General features: G+C 35.1%; 1 protein-coding gene across 5 annotated transcripts in view; it reads left to right on the top strand.

Annotated features, from left to right (window-relative positions):
* Nucleotides 1–19,548, top strand: part of MON2 (MON2 homolog, regulator of endosome-to-Golgi trafficking) — a 109,946-nt gene that overhangs the window by 38,274 nt on the left and 52,124 nt on the right. For all 5 annotated transcript variants that reach the window (XM_019960896.2, XM_019960899.2, XM_019960898.2 and 2 more), the window contains 6 exons: nt 9,735–9,859; nt 10,237–10,373; nt 11,147–11,300; nt 16,145–16,380; nt 18,170–18,251; nt 18,796–18,980. In XM_019960896.2, coding sequence (XP_019816455.2) covers nt 9,735–9,859; nt 10,237–10,373; nt 11,147–11,300; nt 16,145–16,380; nt 18,170–18,251; nt 18,796–18,980 — 919 coding nt within the window. The remainder of the gene's footprint in view (nt 1–9,734; nt 9,860–10,236; nt 10,374–11,146; nt 11,301–16,144; nt 16,381–18,169; nt 18,252–18,795; nt 18,981–19,548) is intronic.

The following is a 19,548-nucleotide window of genomic DNA, read 5'->3' as shown; positions in this document are numbered from 1 at the left end:
GCAAGATATATTGTGATATTCTTGATCATAATTCCGTGTAATGATTGACTCTTAAATATTGAAATAATATTTTTCAGAGAAAATGGTATATTGTATATTTCTTAAAAATTTTATATTAAGTCAAATTCAGCAGTTTATAATTCTTATAAATTTATATCCTTAATTTTAATTAACAAAAGTAATTGGTTATTGATCATCTACTGTGAAAAGTCAGTATGCTAAATGTTAGCGATAACCAAAGTCATAAACTATTAGATAGTATAAGTAGTTTATACTAAATTCTATGGAAACTTTAAGAAAATTTGTTTTCTATATTGTACACTTATCATGGATTTTCTTTTCATTGTCCAAATCCATTTATGTAAAATGCATTTTGAAATAATCTTTATAAGCACTGTAGTTATAATAATTTTTGGCCACATGAGATCTATCTGTAAGGTATTTAATATATTGCTTGGAAATGCTGTAGGAAATTAAGTCATCTCAGAATGTGTTGCTATTTAGGGAACTATAAACTATCGGGGTTTGGTGCCAAGGGTTTAAGAGTCTTTTGCTGTACTCATCATTGTTGGCTTGGACTATTTTGTTCTAACTTTAAAAAATTAAAATCATTGTTCCCCACAAATGTAAGTATTGTGGGGAAAATTGATATAATTTCCAATAATTATACTTAATTGATAAACCAAGACTTTGTTGTCTAATTATATACAGTTAAAATGGAGGGAGATTCTCTGAGTCTTTATACTGATTGGTGGTGGTGGTTTAGTCACTAAGTTGTGTCTGACTCTTGCGACCCCACGGACTATAGCCCGTTGGGCTCCTCTGTCCATGGGATTCTCCAGGCAAGAATACTGGTGTGGGTTGCCATTTCCTTCTCCATGGGATCTTCCCAACCCAGGAATCGAACTCTGGTCTCCTGCATTGCAGGCAGATTCTTTCCCTACTGAGCTAGGAGGGAGCCTTACTTTAAGAAGTTTGGAAAGGTCCGTCAGCATTTGCTGAAAGTTAAAGAAAGATAGTTTCTCTAAAGATGGAAAGCTTATATCTGTTAGTTGTTGTATTTTCTATATTGTATTTATTTACAGTTTGTCTCAGTCCACAAATAAAACTTAAAAAAAATGTAAATCAGAGTGACAAGTGATAGAATAGGAAGCTCTAGGCACTCTCCCTTACAGAGACACCAACTTTAAAATACACAGAACAGATTGCCTTTGTGTGAACTTCAGAAACTAGCTTAGAAATTATAGCGCCCCAGTCAGGTTTAGGGCCAAAATAAGTTCATTAGAGTGGGTAAGAAAGCCCACTGCACTTAACTGCCACACCCCATCCCACCCTGGCATAGCATGGTATGATCAAGAGAAAATTCCTAACTTATGGATTTTCCTTCATGAAAAAAAGGGTGAAATGTGCAACCAATATCCTGACTTTTGGGGTACTGCTCAAGGAACTGATTTTTGTCTTACCTGACTCTTAGACACTGACAAGAAAGGCCACAACATATTTGGCTGCCAGGGATCTGCTGAGAACAAAGTCAAACCCTGTGGCTTGCAGTACCAGGGAGATTATAGTATAACACAGACACCAGTTCAGTTCAGTTCAGTCACTGAGTCGTGTCTGACTCTTTGCAATCCCACGGACTGCAGCACATGAGGCTTCCCTGTCCATCACCAACTTCCGGAGCTTGCTCAAACTCATGTCCATCGAGTTGGTGATGCCATCCAACCATCTCATCGTCTGTCGTCCCCCTTCTCCTGCCTTCAGTCTTGCCCAATATCAGGGTCTTTTTCCAGTGAATCACTTCTTCTCATCATGTGGCCAAAGTATTGGAGATTACACGCAAACCCAGAGAATACACTTTGACAAAAAGCTAGAGGGGACCCCAAAATCTCTAGCTGGGCTGATTGATAAAGATCTTTTCCTGTACAGAAACAATACATAAAGAGTTGGCTATTTTTTCAAATGCCCAAATTTGAACAGAAAATAAGAATATATACAAATAAATGGGAAAACATGGCCCAAAGGAGGAAGATAAATGTATAGAAATTGTCCTTCAAGAAATGGCGATCAGAACTTCCCTGGTGGTCCAGTGGTTAAGAATCTGACTGCCAGTGCAGGGGACCATGGTTTGATCCCTGATCTGGGAAGATTCCACATGCTGGGGTCAACTAAATCGGTGCACTGCAACTTTTAAAGCCTACATGCCCTAGAGCCAGTTTTCCACAACAAGAGAAACTGCCTCAATGAGAAGCCTGTACACCACAACTAGAGAGTAGCCCCTGCTCACTGCAACAAGAGAAAGCCTGCTTACTGCAGCAAAAACCAGCACAGCCAAAGTAAATAAGAAATGGAGATCAGTGAGTTGCCCAACAGAGAATTCAAAATAACTATCATGAAGATGCTTTAATAGCTGAAAGAGAACATGGAAAACTAGTCAGAAAAATGGTATATGAACAAAATGTCAGCAAAGAGAGAAACTAAAAAAGAACCAGATTCTGAATTTGAAAAATACAGTAACTCAATGGGAAAAAACTCACTAGAGAAGATAGCAGACTGGATCAAGTAGAGAAAGAATGAGCAAAGCTGAAGACAGGTTTTTTGAAATTATCAAGTCAGAGGAGCCAAAGAAAAATGAGCAGACCCTATGGGACACCATCAAGTAGACCAATATATGCACATGTAAGAAAAATACACCGTGTTTTACTTTCACACTCAAAATACCTCTATAACCAAATGTGTGAATATTTTCCCACACTGACCATTCTATGACAGCCAAGTGTCCTACATTTCAGTTGGATTCTGACATCTACGAGAGTTAGCAAAGGCCTCACGGGTGGTGACTGTGGTAAAGAACCTGCCTGTCAGTGAGGGAGATGTAAGAGACATGAGTTCGATCCTTGGGTCTGGAAGATCCCCTGGAGGAGGAAATGGCAACCCACTCCAGTATTCTTACCTGAAGAATCTCATGGACAGAGGAGCCTGGGAGGCCACAGTCCGTAGGGTCACAAAGTCAGACACGACTGAAGCAACTTAGCATGTACCATGCATTAAGGTATCAGTCCCATGAGGCTGTCCCCTGTGTTAGATGCCATTCCCAAGTAGTGGATCTCCAGGTTACCAACTAGTTCTGTGTAACTTGGCTACAAATTGGAGGTTCCCATGACCCCCTTTTGGGGTTTGATAAGTTGATAAAGTGACTCACAGAACCCAGGGAAACATTTTACTACTGCTGATGTATTACAAAGGACATTTTAAAATGCCAGTGAACAGGCAGGTGAAAACATACATACGGTGATGTCTCCATATTTGGGGGATTTTTATGGAGGCTTTATCATGTAGGCATGGTTGATTATTAACTCAATTTCCATCCATCTCCCCACTCCAGAGAATGGCGAGTGGGGATGAAAGTACCAAGCTTTCTAATCATGGCTTAGTCTCTCTGGTAACCAAACTCTATCCCAGAGTTCACTGAGAGTTGCCTCATTAGAACAAAAGATAATCCTGTCACCCAGGAAATTCCGAGGGATTTAGAAGTTCTGTGTCAGGAACTTGGATCAGAGATCAGTTGTTAGAACAAAAAATGGTCCTAGCCACCCATATTTACAAGGGTTTTAGGAGCCCTCCTAAAATCAGGGGTGGAGACCAACATATATGTTTAATGCATCATGGGAGTTTTAGATGAGAGAAAGGGGCAAAGAGCCTATTTGAACTAATGGCGGAAACTGCAAATTTGAAAAAGGAACATACAAATTCATGAAGCTCAAAAAATTCCCACTGGGAGGATTAATTCAAGAAACAAACTGAGACACATTATAATCAAGCTGTCAGAAGTCACAGACAAAACATTTAAAGCAGAAAGCGAAAAGTGACTGTTCATGTGCAAGGAAGCTTTCATAAGATATTTCGGCAGACTTCTCAGCAGAAACCTTGCCAGCCAGAAGAGGATGGGATGATATATTCACAGTACTGAAAGAAAAACTGTCAGTCAAGAATACTGTATCCAGAAAAACTTTCCTTCAAAATTGAAGGAGAAATGAAGTCTTTCCCTGATGAACAAATGTACAGAGTTTATTATCTGTGACTGTACCAAATATATGTCACTTCACTATTGATTCCCTAAATATTATCAGAGTTGTCTTAGGAGGCCTTCTCTCTCTTCCCTCTCTAAAATGCAGGTTTTAACTAAGATAAGGCTTTAGGAAGAGAAGACATTTTCCCCTTTCCTTTTCATATCCACTAGTCAGTAATGAAGAACCCACTCTCTTTCCTGTTCTCCACAATAAGGCAGCATTCTTACATCTTCACCATGACAAATGCTGAATTCACATTTTATTTCTGTTTCCAAGTCAGGAATTACCAGCTTAATTATATTTTGTTTTTATGAAACTTGATGCTGAATTTTATCCCTTCAAAATTTATATTTTGAAGCCCCATTGTGATCATATTTGGAGATGTGACCTTTGGGAGATAATTAGGTTTAGATGAGGTCATGAAGGTAGGATTCCCATGATAGAATTAGTGAGCTTATACAAAGTGTTACTGGAGAGCATTCTCTCTCTACTATGTGAAGACACAGTAGTAAGGCAGCCATCTGCAAGCGAGGAAGAGAGCTCTCATCAAAACTTGACCATGCTGACACCCTGATCTCAGACTTCTAGCTTCTAGAACCGTGAGAAATAAATTTCTGTTGTCTAAACCACCCAGGTATTTTGTTACGGCAGCTTGAGCAGACTAAGATACTTGGTTTCTGTCCACCAGTTCTGTTATCTAGCAGTTCATCCAGTGACTTTTTCAGAGCTACAGAAATCTTATTTTTAGTAATTTCCGTTTTGGATGAAATTTATGTTATTGAATGAATAATATTCTGGGTATTACAAAGTACTTTACATTTATTCATTTGGAGTTTACTACAACTCTATACAGCAGACATTTGTATTTCTATTTTACAGATGAAAAAACGAGGCTCAGGATATTTATGTAGTTAGCCTGAGATCATACAGTTCGTAAGCTGCAGAGCTAGGATGTTAAGTAATCCTTTTATATCCCCGAAACCCAAGCTCTTAGCCTCACTGCATTTTATACTTCTCTGTTTTCTTAGTTCTCATGTCTTCCTCTTTCCAAGGCCAAGTTTCCTGTACTACTCCTCTACCATTCTCTGTATTTTGACCTTAGTCTCCTTGATTTAGGGAGCAGAATAAGGAGAGAGAACCACACAGCCAGCTACAGTAAAGATCAAATATTGCTGCTTGAATGAAGAGAAAAGCATACTTTGTCTTTCACTCATCAATTGGGAGTGATCACCAACTGATAAAACGTCCCTTCACAACAAGGCAGCTCTTGGACTGTGTTGCAAAGATGAATTCTTCACACAGGACATTAATTCCTCAGTGTTAAAATTTGTTAGGTTGAGAGTTTGCTCAGTGGTGTGCAGCAGTTCAGATGTTATAGTTTCTCCAAGGTCAAAAGTTAGAAGTGTGATAGTTGTGGGGTAAGATATGTGACTTATGTGGAATTCTTCTTTCTTATTTCTCTTGTGTTGTCCTTATTTAAACTTGGAAATGATACATCTCCTAAAAGGCCTACCCTCCAGTAGTAATTTTATACTTTTCAGTTGTAGGACACCTTTATACTAAAAATATTGAGGTGCTTTCATTTATGTGGTTTATTTCTAATATTAGTTAACGTATTAAAAATTGCCTGAGTGATACTAAAACCCATTTCATGTTAACATAAAAATTTATTTTTGAAAAACATACATATATTTTCCAAAGAACAAAAAGGATTGTTTTATATTCTTTTTGTAAATCTCTTTAATGTCTGTCTTAATAGAGATAGCTGAATTCTCCTACATTTTTCTGTTTTCATTATTTTGTAGTATGTTGTTTTGGTCAAAGCATATAAAGAAAATCTGTCCTCAGAATGGTATATAGTTGGAAAAGGCAGAATTTTTTAAATGACATTTTCAGATAATAGTATACATTGTTCTTTGATATTGTACCAAACTGAACCAGTGACACTTTCTGAAAGGTGAAAAATATGAAACTGTATTACATTTTTATACCCTGTTATTTTAAAATTCATTGATTCATCTGGTGCTTCATTCAGTTGTATCCTTTACTGATGAGTCATTTATTATGATTGAGCAGATGTTCCAAATGTTAACACTCTGTACAGTACCCAAAATCACACATGTTAATATCAATGTTAATATCAGCAACCATTTATCAGAAAAGTCTTCCATTATTAAAAAGCTGCCCAGGTCATAGGAGCAGATACAAGTCTTCTAAAATTCTAATTTTTGTTTGAAAGCTTGAATCTTATCATTTACAATAAATACTGTCAGTTGTTTCCCCAAAAGTGACAAACTTATTTTGTTAAATTTTGAGAAAATGTCTACAGTATACATAAGTCTAAATAGTCATAATTTGCCATATATTCTTTTAGTTAAAATGGTCTCTATAGGAGAAAAAAAGCGACTAGGTCAGTTTGCAGCTGTACTTTCCCTTCAGACAATCACTTTACTTTGATACACAGCAAAAGTACTTCATGTGTACTTGCTGTGACAAATACACAGAAAATTATAAATACATGCATGTGTGGATCAGAGTTAATAAAATCAATAATTGATTTAATTATTAAATAATCAATGGCTTAATAATTATCAATAACAAGTATTTTGTTACTTTATTTTTGTTCATTGTACTTGTGGTCCTTAAGTGAAATATACCCTTTTAATTTTATTAAGTGTATGTAATGGTGAAGAATACAATGACTCTAGTATAGTTCGGTGCTACTGCCTTGAATCTTGCTAAAGCACCCATCATTGTTTTGAATCATCAGTATAGGTGTCAATACATTAAAAATGGCAAGTAATATATTAGTGTTATTATGAGAATAGTGTGATTTACAGATGACCTGAAATGGTCTGAGGGACCCCTGGTCTGAGGGGTCCATGGACCACACTTTGGGAACCACTACACTGAAGAATCAGTGTTCTCCCCCAGTATTCACTAGCTTATATCTTACTCTGTATAATAGCTTAGGAGTGTAAAGATAACTCATCTTCTGTTAATATGTCGAGTGATCAGAAGAAATAAGAATGCTCCAGTCATTCAGGTACAGATATAATGTAGCCAGTGCACCATGTTCTTTCCACATTCTATCATCTGAGTTAGGTGCTCTTCTGCTCTTTTAATATGCTTAGGCTCCATGCCCAGATGTCTTTTTTTAGGAAGGTACCTTTAAGGAATTTACTAAACTTAATTATTAGTGTCTAGCATCTCTCTCTTTTGCCTTTGACTTAGTGCTTTTAAAAAGGAATGTATTAGCTAAATTGACTTGGGTAAATTCATTTTCCACCTCTGTGTGTGTGTGTGTGTGTGTGTATATATATATATATATTTCTCTCACAAAGGATCTTATCACTAACAAATCCACTAGCTATAAGGTTGTTAATACTAAACAGCCCCTGGTAAATAGACTCTTGCATTTAAATATTCTCCAAGACTTTCTTCATTGTCTTCTAAGCATACAGTTATTTTAGATACTTGAGTCCCTAACAGACATGTATGTGATATTTCGATGAGAATTTCCACCAGGATGACTTTGATTCATCTTAAAATCAGTTGTTTCTTGACTATTGTCTGGTACCAAAGGACTATAGGAATTCAGAAACATTCATCACCCTTCATGCTAGTACGATGGTGTTCACGAAATACCTTTGTGCCACAAGAATTGGACGTGGGCCACAGATACCTGTTTCATACAAGTGCAACCTCTTGGGGGAAAGCTTTAACTTAGATTCATAAGGCACCTTCCATTGATACCCTTGAGAGCAATTCATTGTCCCCAGCCACTACCTTTCTGGTCAGAGTTTCACACTTGGCAGGGAGGGAGGAAGTGAGAACAAAGCTCCAGTCCTCAGAAGAAAGTCTCTCCCTTTTGCCCAAATCACAAGATTTTAGTGGCTATAGTATAAAATGGAGTGTTTGATTTATACTGTAGTCACTTTTTTCATAGGAGAGGAAATGAAAGAAAACTCTTCAAGGCAAGTTTTGTAACATTAATAATTCCCTTGATGGGACTTCTCTGGTGATGTAGTGGCTTAAGATTCTGGGTTCCCAATGCGGGAGGCCCAGGTGTGATCCCTGGTCAGGGAACTAGATCCCATGTGCCACAACTAAAGATCCTGCATGCTGCAAGTAAAAAACCCCATGCAGCCAACTATTTTTTAAAAATTTGTTTTGCTTTTATATACTTGATGTTTCTGAGATACTTTATTTTCTGGCTGTATAACCTAAGAGCCTTCAATTCTACCACCACTTTTAAATTCCACTTTTACTCTAAAACAGATAAGATACATTTTGAAGGACTTACTCATGTTAAAATTGTTCAGTAGATATAACTCTTGCCCAGGGAGCCACTAGGATGATTCTTTCTGTTTTAGTTCTTTAATAAAAGGGAGTAGTTTTATTTAGAAAAAAATAATAAGCACTGTGTATATTTGCACGTCACTTTGCCATGTTTAGGGGCATTTCTACTCTTTCATTTTTCTCATTTGAGTTCTCAGCAAGGTGCAGGTTCTTTTATCCTTTATTTGTAAGAAGATTACCTGGCTTGTTATCATCAAAATTGGTGGATAAAGAAGCTGAGCCATGTGACTTAAGATCCTACTGCTTTTCAACCATATCAAGTTTAGGGCAGTCACAAACCTCTGCCTGTGACTTCCCAGTCATAGCAGTCTAAGGATTATACTGTTTTTAGTTATCCCTCCAACATTATCCTCATGATAATGTTCTATTTTTAAAGCATCTACCTAAAAGTCAGAAAATACCAGCTGCTGAGACTTTGGGCTAAAATCCTGAGGGCTACTCTAGTCTCAAAATTCCTTGCCCCACATTATGCTCACTCATTTTGGGGCACCCCCAACTGAAACGTTCAGTAACCTGCTGTCCTTGGTGTAGGAGTACGATTCAGTTTGGCCTAGCAACCACAGTGTCAGGTTAATTCTTACCTCCATGAGGTCCCAGTGTGTCCTCAACAAATATATAACAGAAACAATTCATTAACCTTTGAATAAACTGGTTACTTTTTGTTTGTTCATTCAGTTATCAGACATTTAATGAATAATGTCAGAAATATGCTTTAAATGGCATTACTAATTTACAAACAGCTTGCAGAGGAGTTGGTTTAATACCAAAGGTAAAAACGGGTAGTTAATAAAGCAACACCATGTACCTAGCCTTGTTCTGAGTACTTTATTATATAAACTTACACCTGTCAACTGCCACAAGTTCCTTCTTGTTTTCCTACTGGAAAATATATGCTAAACATTCTTTGGCTTATTGCCTCTTTGTTTCCTAAGCAGCATAAGATCATATGAAGAATGTTTTGGTATACTGAAGGGTGCTTGAGCATACCTGATGCATGCTGTGTTCCAGGAATGAGGACAGGCTGATGGTGCAGTGTGCTTTCTAAAGAATAGGGATAAAAGATTAACGAAGTTAGAAGATCAGTAGGGTGAGTTTTTGAGGATCTATTTAGAGAGACACTGCTTATTTTGACTGTTATCTTTTCCATATATAACTACTTATTTTTCTCCACTGCCCATTAAGGATCATAATTTATTTAAAATTAAAAGGTTGTATTTGGTTTGTCCATAGGACTAAGTTAAGAATAAGAATGTAACTTATTCTTAGATTTAAAGAAATATTATTAAAAATCTTATATTTTTTTAGGTAACTGAATGTGAAATATTTCTGTCACTTCTGGTGAAATTTCTGGATGCAGATAAACCACAGTGGCTACGAGCTGTTGCAGTGGAATCAATACATAGACTTTGTGTGCAGCCTCAGTTGTTGAGGTAAAACCTCAGCAATATTTTGTTAAATGGATAGGTTAATATTTGTGCTACTAGGGAAAGTTTATTTATTTCCAAATAATGATTTCTAAACAAAGAAAATTGTATATAGTATGTATATAGAGGGGTGTAGGTGTGGACAAAAAGTGTGATTAGTGATTTCTGTCAGTTGAATTTACTGAGTTAATACGACCAAGATAATATTTTTAGGACACTGACCTTATTCTGAACCTTTGTCCAGAGTTAGTAAAGTCACTCAAGTATAATGAAGAAGTTTTAAGTATAGCGTTGAGACTGATTGATCACCATTATTTTCTGTTAAAAAATGTAAAAAAATTTAATATATATTTTCTCTAGAAACATTTAAAATTATTTTACAGGTCATTTTGTCAGTCCTATGATATGAAACAGCATTCTACCAAGGTTTTTCGTGATATTGTGAATGCACTGGGATCTTTTATCCAGTCCTTGTTTCTTGTCCCTCCTACCGGAAATCCTGCTGCAACAAATCAAGCTGGTAAAGGCTAAGTCACATTTTGGTTTTTATATCCTGCCATAATTTACAGTATTCACTATTCTGAGCGGATACTGACCGAAATCCTCTGACTAGAGAAATTTGGGTTACCTAAGTATTATATATGTTTACTTTATAGTATTTTATATTTCTTTATATTTTATATATAAGTATAAAGACTTACACTTAAAGAGTAATTTGATCACACCGAGGTAGCTGTGTTTATTTCTTTCTAGAATATATTTTCTTCTCATATACTTTCAGTTCCTCTCATCACATATGAACACAAGTTTAGGTACTAATTTTCATTTTAGAAGAATCTTCATTTGGTGCCTCTCTTTAAAGAGTGTGGTTACTACTAGGGTAGTATCTATCAGTCTTTCTTTTAATGTAACAGGTGAACATAATTTAAGTTTGGAAATCAGTGTATAACTTCTTGTTCCCTTTAACTTCTTTCACTTTCATTTTTAACTTTCTGATTAGTGGCCTTTTTTATTCTTTATTCCTACCTCTACTAAAAGATGATTTAACAAAAAATACGTTACAATGTTTGTCAGTATTTTTACTTATTAGTACCTTTGATATAAAGAAGGAAGTGGTGTTTTGGGTAGACCAGGAGATGCTCTAGTAACCAAAATAGGATTGATAAATTTCATTTATTTGCGCAGTGTCCATTCTTACAGCATAATATTAAAAAAAACTGAACAGGTGTTTGAATATTACAGATTTGTACTTAAGTAAATTGGTATCTTTGATTGCTTTCCCTTGTCTGACAGGTAACAATAATTCAGGTGGCCCTGTCTCAGCACCAGCTAACTCAGGAATGTTGGGGATTGGTGGAGGTGTTACTTTGCTACCAGCATTTGAATATAGAGGAACTTGGATACCTATTCTGACTGTAACAGTACAAGGCAGTGCTAAAGCAACATAGTAAGTAGTAGTAGCATTATTTTGTAAGGAATGGAGTTTATATTTTATACTAAAGTATTTTTCTCTGCATTATACTTAAAATTTTAGACATACTATTTCTAACAAATTTAAGAAGTAATTTTCTTCTGTTATCTTTTGAGAATTTTATCTATGACTGGATTTTGTTTGTTTTCTTTTGTTCTACTTGAGGACAGTTAACAGCATTATAAAACAATGTGGTTTCTTTACTTAAGACCTACTCACTTGTTCCATATGACTTTTCAGTTTAACTATGTGGTTTGATTTCAGGCCTTGTGGACTTAGGTCTTCTGATACTGAGTGACTCTCAGCAAATTAGTTTACCTATTTAAAAATATCAGTGTCCTCAACTATAAAATGGGAGTAGTGATATATCTACCTTTCAGGACTTTATATGTGAAAACAGTTAAGTGTTTAACTGACTACACTTTTTGGGTTTAACACAGAACTTTTAGTGAATTAATTAAAGTGTTTAATGGATTCCACATGTGTTATTTCAAAATTTTTGTCATTAGCCCTTTTTAGTTTAACAACAGTTTTTAAAATATTCAGCTGTGTATTGTTGATTTTTTCTTAAACCTTAATGAACTGAGATAGCAAACTTAGTGCTTACATAGATAAAGCAAGCAATACTATATATGTTTAACATTGCCACAGTTAACTGTGAGGCAGTTAATTAATATATTTTGAGTAACTGATACACATAAGGGCTTCCCAGGTGGCTCAGGTAAAGAATCCACCTGCCAGGCAGGAGATGTGGGTCAGATCCCTGGGTTGGGAAGATTGCCTAGAGGAGTAAATGGCAACCCACTCCAGTATTCTTGCCTGGAAAATCCCACGGACAGAGGAGGTTGTACAGTTCATGGGGTCGAAAAGAGTAAGACACGACTTAGCGATTAAACAGCTGCAGTTGATATGTGTAATTAAAACATTATTCCAGTGACAATAAATCAAGACTCAAAGTATGAAGCAGAATCTCTGAATAGTTTAAATCGTGAATTTATCACAATGATACTTTACTGTGCAGCTTTTTATTTTGCCTGAAATTGTAAAAGTAAAGAATCATGGAAGACTGAAATATTGTTACTCTTAGTCATTTAAAAGACATTAAAATTACTAATGTCTCATGTACGCTTTGCCTTGCTGTAAAGACTAATAATTTGAGTATACTGGAGTAAAAGTGAAAGCAAAAAAGTAAAAGTAAAAAGAAAAAGAAAGTAAAAAAGTAAAGAAAGTAAAAAAGTAAAAGTTGCTCAGTAGTGTCTTAACTCTGCAACTCCATGGACTGTACAGTCCATGGAATTCTCCAGGCCAGAATAGTGGAGTGAGTAGCCATTCCCTTCTCCAGGGGATCTTCCCAACTCAGAGATCAAACCCAGCTTTTCCACATTGCAGGCGGATTCTTTACCAACTGAGCCACCAGGGAAGCCCCTGGTGTATACTCCAGTGTACTAGAATATCAAGTTGTAAAAGAATCAGATTTCTAGCAGTGAAGGAGATATTAATAATTTACCTTACTCATTTCTCTGGGTCGTTTTTTTAAACTGAAACAATCCCAACATAGAACAAAATTGCTGCTCTTATGGACCTGATGTTTTGGCAAATGAGGTAGTCAGTAAAGACACAAATAAACATACAGTATCACTTTGGGTAGTGATTAACTGTTTGGAAAAAAAAAAGTTATAAAGGCATAGAAAGTAAACACATTGAAGGTAGGAACAGAAAGGATATATTTGGGGAAATAAGATTAAGCAAAGACACAGTTAAAAGGAAAGCATAAAGATAATGATACAGGAAGAAAAATAAAAACAAAGGAGAGTAAATACTTGGCCAAATTGTAGAATTTCTTTTTTATTAATAAAATTCTAAAACAAATTGTTTGTTGATCCTCATCAATTAAGAGTCTTGAATTTTAACTAGTTCTGCTACTAAATACAGAGAAGGCAATGGCACCCCACCCCAGTACTCTTGAAAATCCCATGGACGGAGGATCCTGGTAGGCTGCAGTCCATGGGGTCGCTAGGAGTTGGACACGACTGAGCAACTTCACTTTCACTTTTCACTTTCATGCATTGGAGAAGGAAATGGCAACCCACTCCAGTGTTCTTGCCTGGAGAATCCCAGGGACGGCGGAGCCTGGTGGGCTGCCATCTATGGGGTCGCACAGAGTCGGACACGACTGAAGCAACTTAGCAGCAGCAGCAGCAGCAGCAGCATAGTAAGAGTTGAGTTAAAAACTGCTGATAACTGTGTCATTGTCTGCAGTTTCATTGTCTGTATCTCTCAGGCTTTTTGTGAGGAGTTAAATAAGATACATTAAAAAAAGCAAAACTTAGTGTCCCAGACTGAATTTCTCAGTAAATGATAGGTATATATAGGTGTTTTTATTGTTTATTCTGAGTTTTTCATCTTTGTAAACTTCCTACCTTATCTAATATTGATTATGATTAGGAAACCTTTAGAACTTGAGATTGGAAATTGCTTTTCTTATAATGATTTTTAATAATTTTGGTTGTGTTTTAGATGTAAGTAACATAAGATAAAATTTGGCCTTTTGTAGTTTACAATTCATGATTTTAATATATTCAAAAGTTAGGCAACCGTAAGCACCATCTAATTTCAGAACTTTTTCATCACTCCAGAAGAAAAACCCATATCTCTAAGCAGTCAGTCACCAATCTCCTTTCCTACCCTTTAGTAACTACTAATCTACTTTCTGTCTCTATTGGTTTATTTATTCTGGATACTTCATATGGATGAAATAATATAATACTCTTTCGTGTCAGGCTTCTTTAACTCAGCATAATGTTGAGTAAGGTCCATCCATGTTACAGGTTGTATCAGTACTTGCTGTTTGTGGCTGAATAATAGTCCACCATATGATTATGCCATATGTTTGTTGATTGTCGGTTGATGGGCATTTGGGTTGTTTCCATTTTTGCCTATGGATAATGCTGCTATGAGTATTTGCCTGCAAGTTTTTGCATAGACATATGTTTTCATTTCTCTTGAATATATATATACCTGGAGTAGAATTGCTGGGTCCCATATAATGACTCCACGTTTAACTTTTTGATGATCTGCCAAACTGTTTTCCCACATGACCATACCATTTTGCATTTTCACCAACAATGTATGAGGGTTTAAATCTCCACATCCTCAGCAATACTTGTTATTGTGTTTTGATTATTGCTGTCCTAGTGGGTAAGTGTTATCTTACTGTATTTCAAATTTACATTTTCTAATGACCGATGACATTGAGCATCTCTTTGATTTGCTCATTGGCCATTTATATATCATCATGGGAGAAATGTCTTATCAAATCCTTTGCTCCTTTTTAATTGAGTTATTTTTTATTGAGTTGTAGAAATTCTTAACATAGTCAAGATCTAGTGCCTTATCGGATATATGATTTGAAAAATTTTTCTCATATTCTATAGATTGTCTTTTCATTTTCTTGATAGTGTCCTTTGAAACATATTAATTTTCAATTTTGATGAATTCAGTTTATCTGTTTTTTTTCTTTTGTTGCTTATTTCAGTATCATACCTAACAAACCATTTCATAATTTGAAGTCATGAAGATTTTTGCCTGTGTTTTCTTCTAAGAGTTTTTAGCTTTAGCTCTTACATTTAGGTCACTGGTTCATTTTGAGTCAATGAGGTATGAGTCAGTGAGGTATGAGGTAGAGCTCCAACACCACTGTTTTTTAATGTGAATATCCAGTAGTTCTTTCCTCATTGAATTATTCTTTCTTCAATTTTAAGGAATTTAAAGCAACAATTCCCTGTTGTTTATGATTTAAAACAGAAGATTTTCATCTTTCCTTCTGAAAGCTATGTCCTAATTTTGGAGTGTGTGTGTGTGTGTGTGTGTGTGTGTGTGTGTGTGTGTGTGTGTTAGTCGCTAGACACAGAGTTGTGTCTGACTCTTTGCGACCCCATGGACTATAGCCCACCAGGCTTTTCTGTCCATGGGATTTTCCAGGCAAGAATACTGGAGTGGGTTGCCATTTCCTTCTCCAAATTATGGAGTATAACTTGCTCTAAAATTTGAATGTGACATACTGATGCTCTAAATATTATCTTACCTTGTTGACAGGTTGTATCTAAGATGATAGGAAGACAAATGTGCTGGCTGTTTCACAGTAATGCTTTTCCCTAGTATGAAAAAATTTTTTCTTCTTTATAGTATTGATTTGATTTTATAGCACCTTATTTACTTCCTTTTAAAAATTATAGTTAAGTTACAATATTGTGTTATTTTCAGGTATACAGCAAAATGATTCAGTGATGCACATAAATATATATATGTATATATACATACACAAGGAATATACAAAAGGAATATATATATATTCCTTTTCAGATTCTTTTCCATTTTAGATTATTACAAGATATTGAATATAGCTCCCTGTGCTATAAGACCTACAGTAGGTCCTTGTTTACCCTTTTATATACACCTTATTTTAAAAGCACTTAAGTCAGAATTTGAGACGGTTTTGTAATCTGTTTGTCTTTTTCTGTTCTGTATATGTGTTTATTTTTCTGATGTCAACAATTAATGAAAATCTTGGCACAACTTGGAGAGGCAAAAAATAAACTATTATTATTATCAGTTATGGCACTGGTCAGGCCTTAACTTTTCTAATCAGTTTCTTAGAATACCATTATGGAACCATTCTTCAAAGTAAGCAGATCTAGTGGTGGCCATTTACTTTTGCTATTAATCTTAGTTTCTGTAATGTACAAATTATGGAAATAGATTTTTATGTATTTTCATTATTGTGGCTTCTCATTAAATACCTGATTTTTTCATAATTTCAGCCTAGAGATGTTGGACAAAGTTGAGCCCCCAACTATACCAGAGGGTTATGCTATGTCCGTGGCATTCCACTGTTTGCTAGACCTTGTACGTGGAATCACTAATATGATTGAAGGAGAGTTAGGAGAAGTTGAAACAGAATGTCAGACTACTACCACAGAAGCAGTTTCTTCGCCTACACAGTCATCAGAACAGCAAGAATTACAGTCGACATCAGACCAGATGGATAAGGAAATAGGTATATTTATTATGATTCTATATTTTAAATTTTTATCTTGGAATAATTTTAAAGTTAGAGAAATTGGAAAAATAATAGTTTCCATATACTCTTCACTATGCTATCCCAACTGTTAACACTACCATATTTGCATTATTTTTCTATATATATATATCAGCATATTTTTTTCTGAACTATTTGAGAAAAAGTTTCAGACATAATTCCCCATTACCCCTTAATACTTTAAAGTGTATTTTCTAAAAATAAGAACAGTTTCCTACATAACCACAGTATAGTCACCATCAGAAATTTAGCATCAGTTCAGTTCAGTCGCTCAGTCGTGTCCGACTCTGACATGTTCATCAGTTCAATATGTCATCGAATCCCAGATGTCCTTCAGATTTTGTCTTTTGCCCCAGTAATGTCTGTTATGGTCTAGGATTACATGTTGAGTTCAGTTCCATGACTCTATACCCTTCTTAAGTCTGGAACAATTCCTTAATTTTTCCATGTTATATGACCTTGACATTTTTGAAGAGACAGGCCAGTCAACTTGGGTTTATTTTCGTTTCATCGTAATTAGATATAATAGATTGATTTTTGGCAGAGCTGCCACAGAAATGTTGCTGTGCTATACACCAGTGTTGTTAACTTTTATCATTTGGTTAATGTGATGTCTGCATCCTTTCTTCAGTGTAAAGTTAGTTAATTTTTGTGTAGAAATACTTTGAGACATCTAGGAGAGCTTTCCCTTCCTGATTTATTTTCTTTCATGTGTTTATTTATATTAGTACAGACCCTTGTATTCCTATTTTTTTCAAAGTGTTATCAATACAATCTGTGATTGTCATTATTTGATTTGACACTCAATTATCTGCGACATGGCCATATGGGATCCCTTTCATGCTGGCTCCTATGTCCTTTTATCATCACTAGTTCTTTTGTTGTTTTCTGACCACTGCTTTACTGTCTGATACAGCAAACTGCTCTAAGCTCATCTTGGATTTTTGTTGTATAATCCAGGGATAAGTTATTTTTCCACAGAGCCCTAGTTCATTTTAGTGGAGAGCAGTATTTATAAACTAACATATGGACACTAGATATGCTTCCTGCTGCTTGAATAGGAAATACACACATATATGAGCACATATTTCTGTACATTTAAAAAATATATATCTATTTTAAATACCATGAGGACACACCCAATTTTCTAATTCTAGTTTAATACTATATGATGTACTTGTAACTTGCCATTTTTGGTGTTTACTTCTCCAGCAGTGAGAAACTTGATCCTATTTTACTCAATGTATTTGCTCATTTGTATGGTTTACAGTGTGTATAACCAGTCTCTTGGCTGGGCTTGCTTATTACAGTTTCGTACTGCTAGCTGGTTGCATAGGCTGAAAGTTTGGCCCAATGAAATGGAAGGGAATAGGAACTGATTTTATATGTATATTTTAAAGGTATCAGTCAGTATACAGAAAGATCTTATTATTGATATTTTAAGACAACTTAGTTTTAAGACTTGGGAATTCTCTGGTGGCCCAGTGGTTAGGAACTAAGATCCCACAAACCATGTGATGTGGCAAAAAAAAAAAAAGATTTCTTGGATTCTGAAACTAGTGTGGTTTTAAAATTTTCATTTATTCAGATATATACTAAAGGTTATAGCTTTAGTATTTAACAGCAGAGGTGTTTTTTGAATAGTTGCTATATTATCAAGTGATGAGGGGGATTTTAGAATTTGACATGTTGTCAAGTGCTGTGACATTTGTAATTATCATTAAATATTGTATGTGTTTCCTTTAAGTTAGTAGAGCTGTTTGGGAAGAAATGGTGAATGCCTGCTGGTGTGGTCTGCTTGCTGCACTGTCACTCCTTCTTGATGCCAGGTATTAAGTCTTTATAAGTTTTATATTGCATGTGACAGGTAAAAAAAAAAAAAAAGCAACAAACCATTTTAAAGTGTATATTTAAATTTATCCTGAGAATTGTTTCCTAATACTAGTTTTTTATGTTTTTAGAATATTATTTTTCTGCCATGCCCCTCTTCCATCATGTTATAATGGAAAATACAATCCAAAAATTACAGAATGCCTTTTTCATTTTAAGCTTTACTACTTAAAATTAAGATAATTATATTAATCAATTTCTTTTATGTTTTTCTTCAGAATCATGGAATTTGCTGATTTTAAAATGTTTGATATTTTTAAGTTATATCTTTGAGTTCTTCACTATTTTCTTTGAATCAGAGTGTGTGTCATAAATTGCTTTTATCCAGTTCATATTTTCAGATGTTTATTAGTTAAAATTCCTTAAAGTAGATTGATTTTGAGTTTTTAAAATAGATTTTCTTAAAACTTTCCTGACTACCTAATTTCATTTGGCAGCATACCTAAAAATAATCATACTAAATAAAATACTTTATCTTTTCAGCACAGATGAAGCTGCTACTGAGAATATTTTAAAAGCTGAACTGACCATGGCTGCTCTTTGTGGAAGACTGGGTCTTGTAACTTCAAGAGATGCTTTTATAACTGCAATATGCAAAGGTTCCCTGCCTCCCCATTATGCTCTTACTGTGTTGAATACCACCACTGCAGCCACACTTTCGAACAAATGTAAGACTTCAGCTTCTTTAGAGTTCTGTTCATCAGGTGCTGTGACATAGTGTAGAGAATAGATTATAGAAATTCTGAGTTCAAGCCTCTATTTTTCTACTCCCTGACTCTGACTTCTACGAGAAGTTAATGTCCCTGAGCCTCAGTTTCTTCCGTCTTACTGAAACAATGGAGGTAGGAGTAGGGAGAATAATACTAATTTTAAATAATAATTGTGAGGATAAAAGAAGATAATATCTGAAAGTCCTTTGTAAACTCTAGCATACTACTGAAATGGGAATGGTTGGGTCTTTTTGTTTTGTTTTTTAAATAGAACTAGTAGAATGGTAATGTTTGCCACCACTTAGATTGACATTCAGAAAATATTTTTTTCTTGTTGAATACTTAAAAACATTCAAGTTTGTTACATGTAATATAGGTAAATTTCAATGGGCTGTCCAGTTTTCAAACTAAAAATGTGAGTATTGGTCTCTAAGTAGAAAAGTTTACTGGGAATGTATGTTTAAAATACTAAGTGTCCTGAATTCTATTTTGCTTACGAGGCAGTTATCAAAGTTTTATAATTTGT

The sequence above is a fragment of the Bos indicus genome, chromosome 5 (genome assembly GCF_029378745.1).
Source record: "Bos indicus isolate NIAB-ARS_2022 breed Sahiwal x Tharparkar chromosome 5, NIAB-ARS_B.indTharparkar_mat_pri_1.0, whole genome shotgun sequence".
Classification (NCBI taxonomy): domain Eukaryota; kingdom Metazoa; phylum Chordata; class Mammalia; order Artiodactyla; family Bovidae; genus Bos; species Bos indicus.
This window is presented reverse-complemented; position numbering and strand designations above follow the sequence as displayed.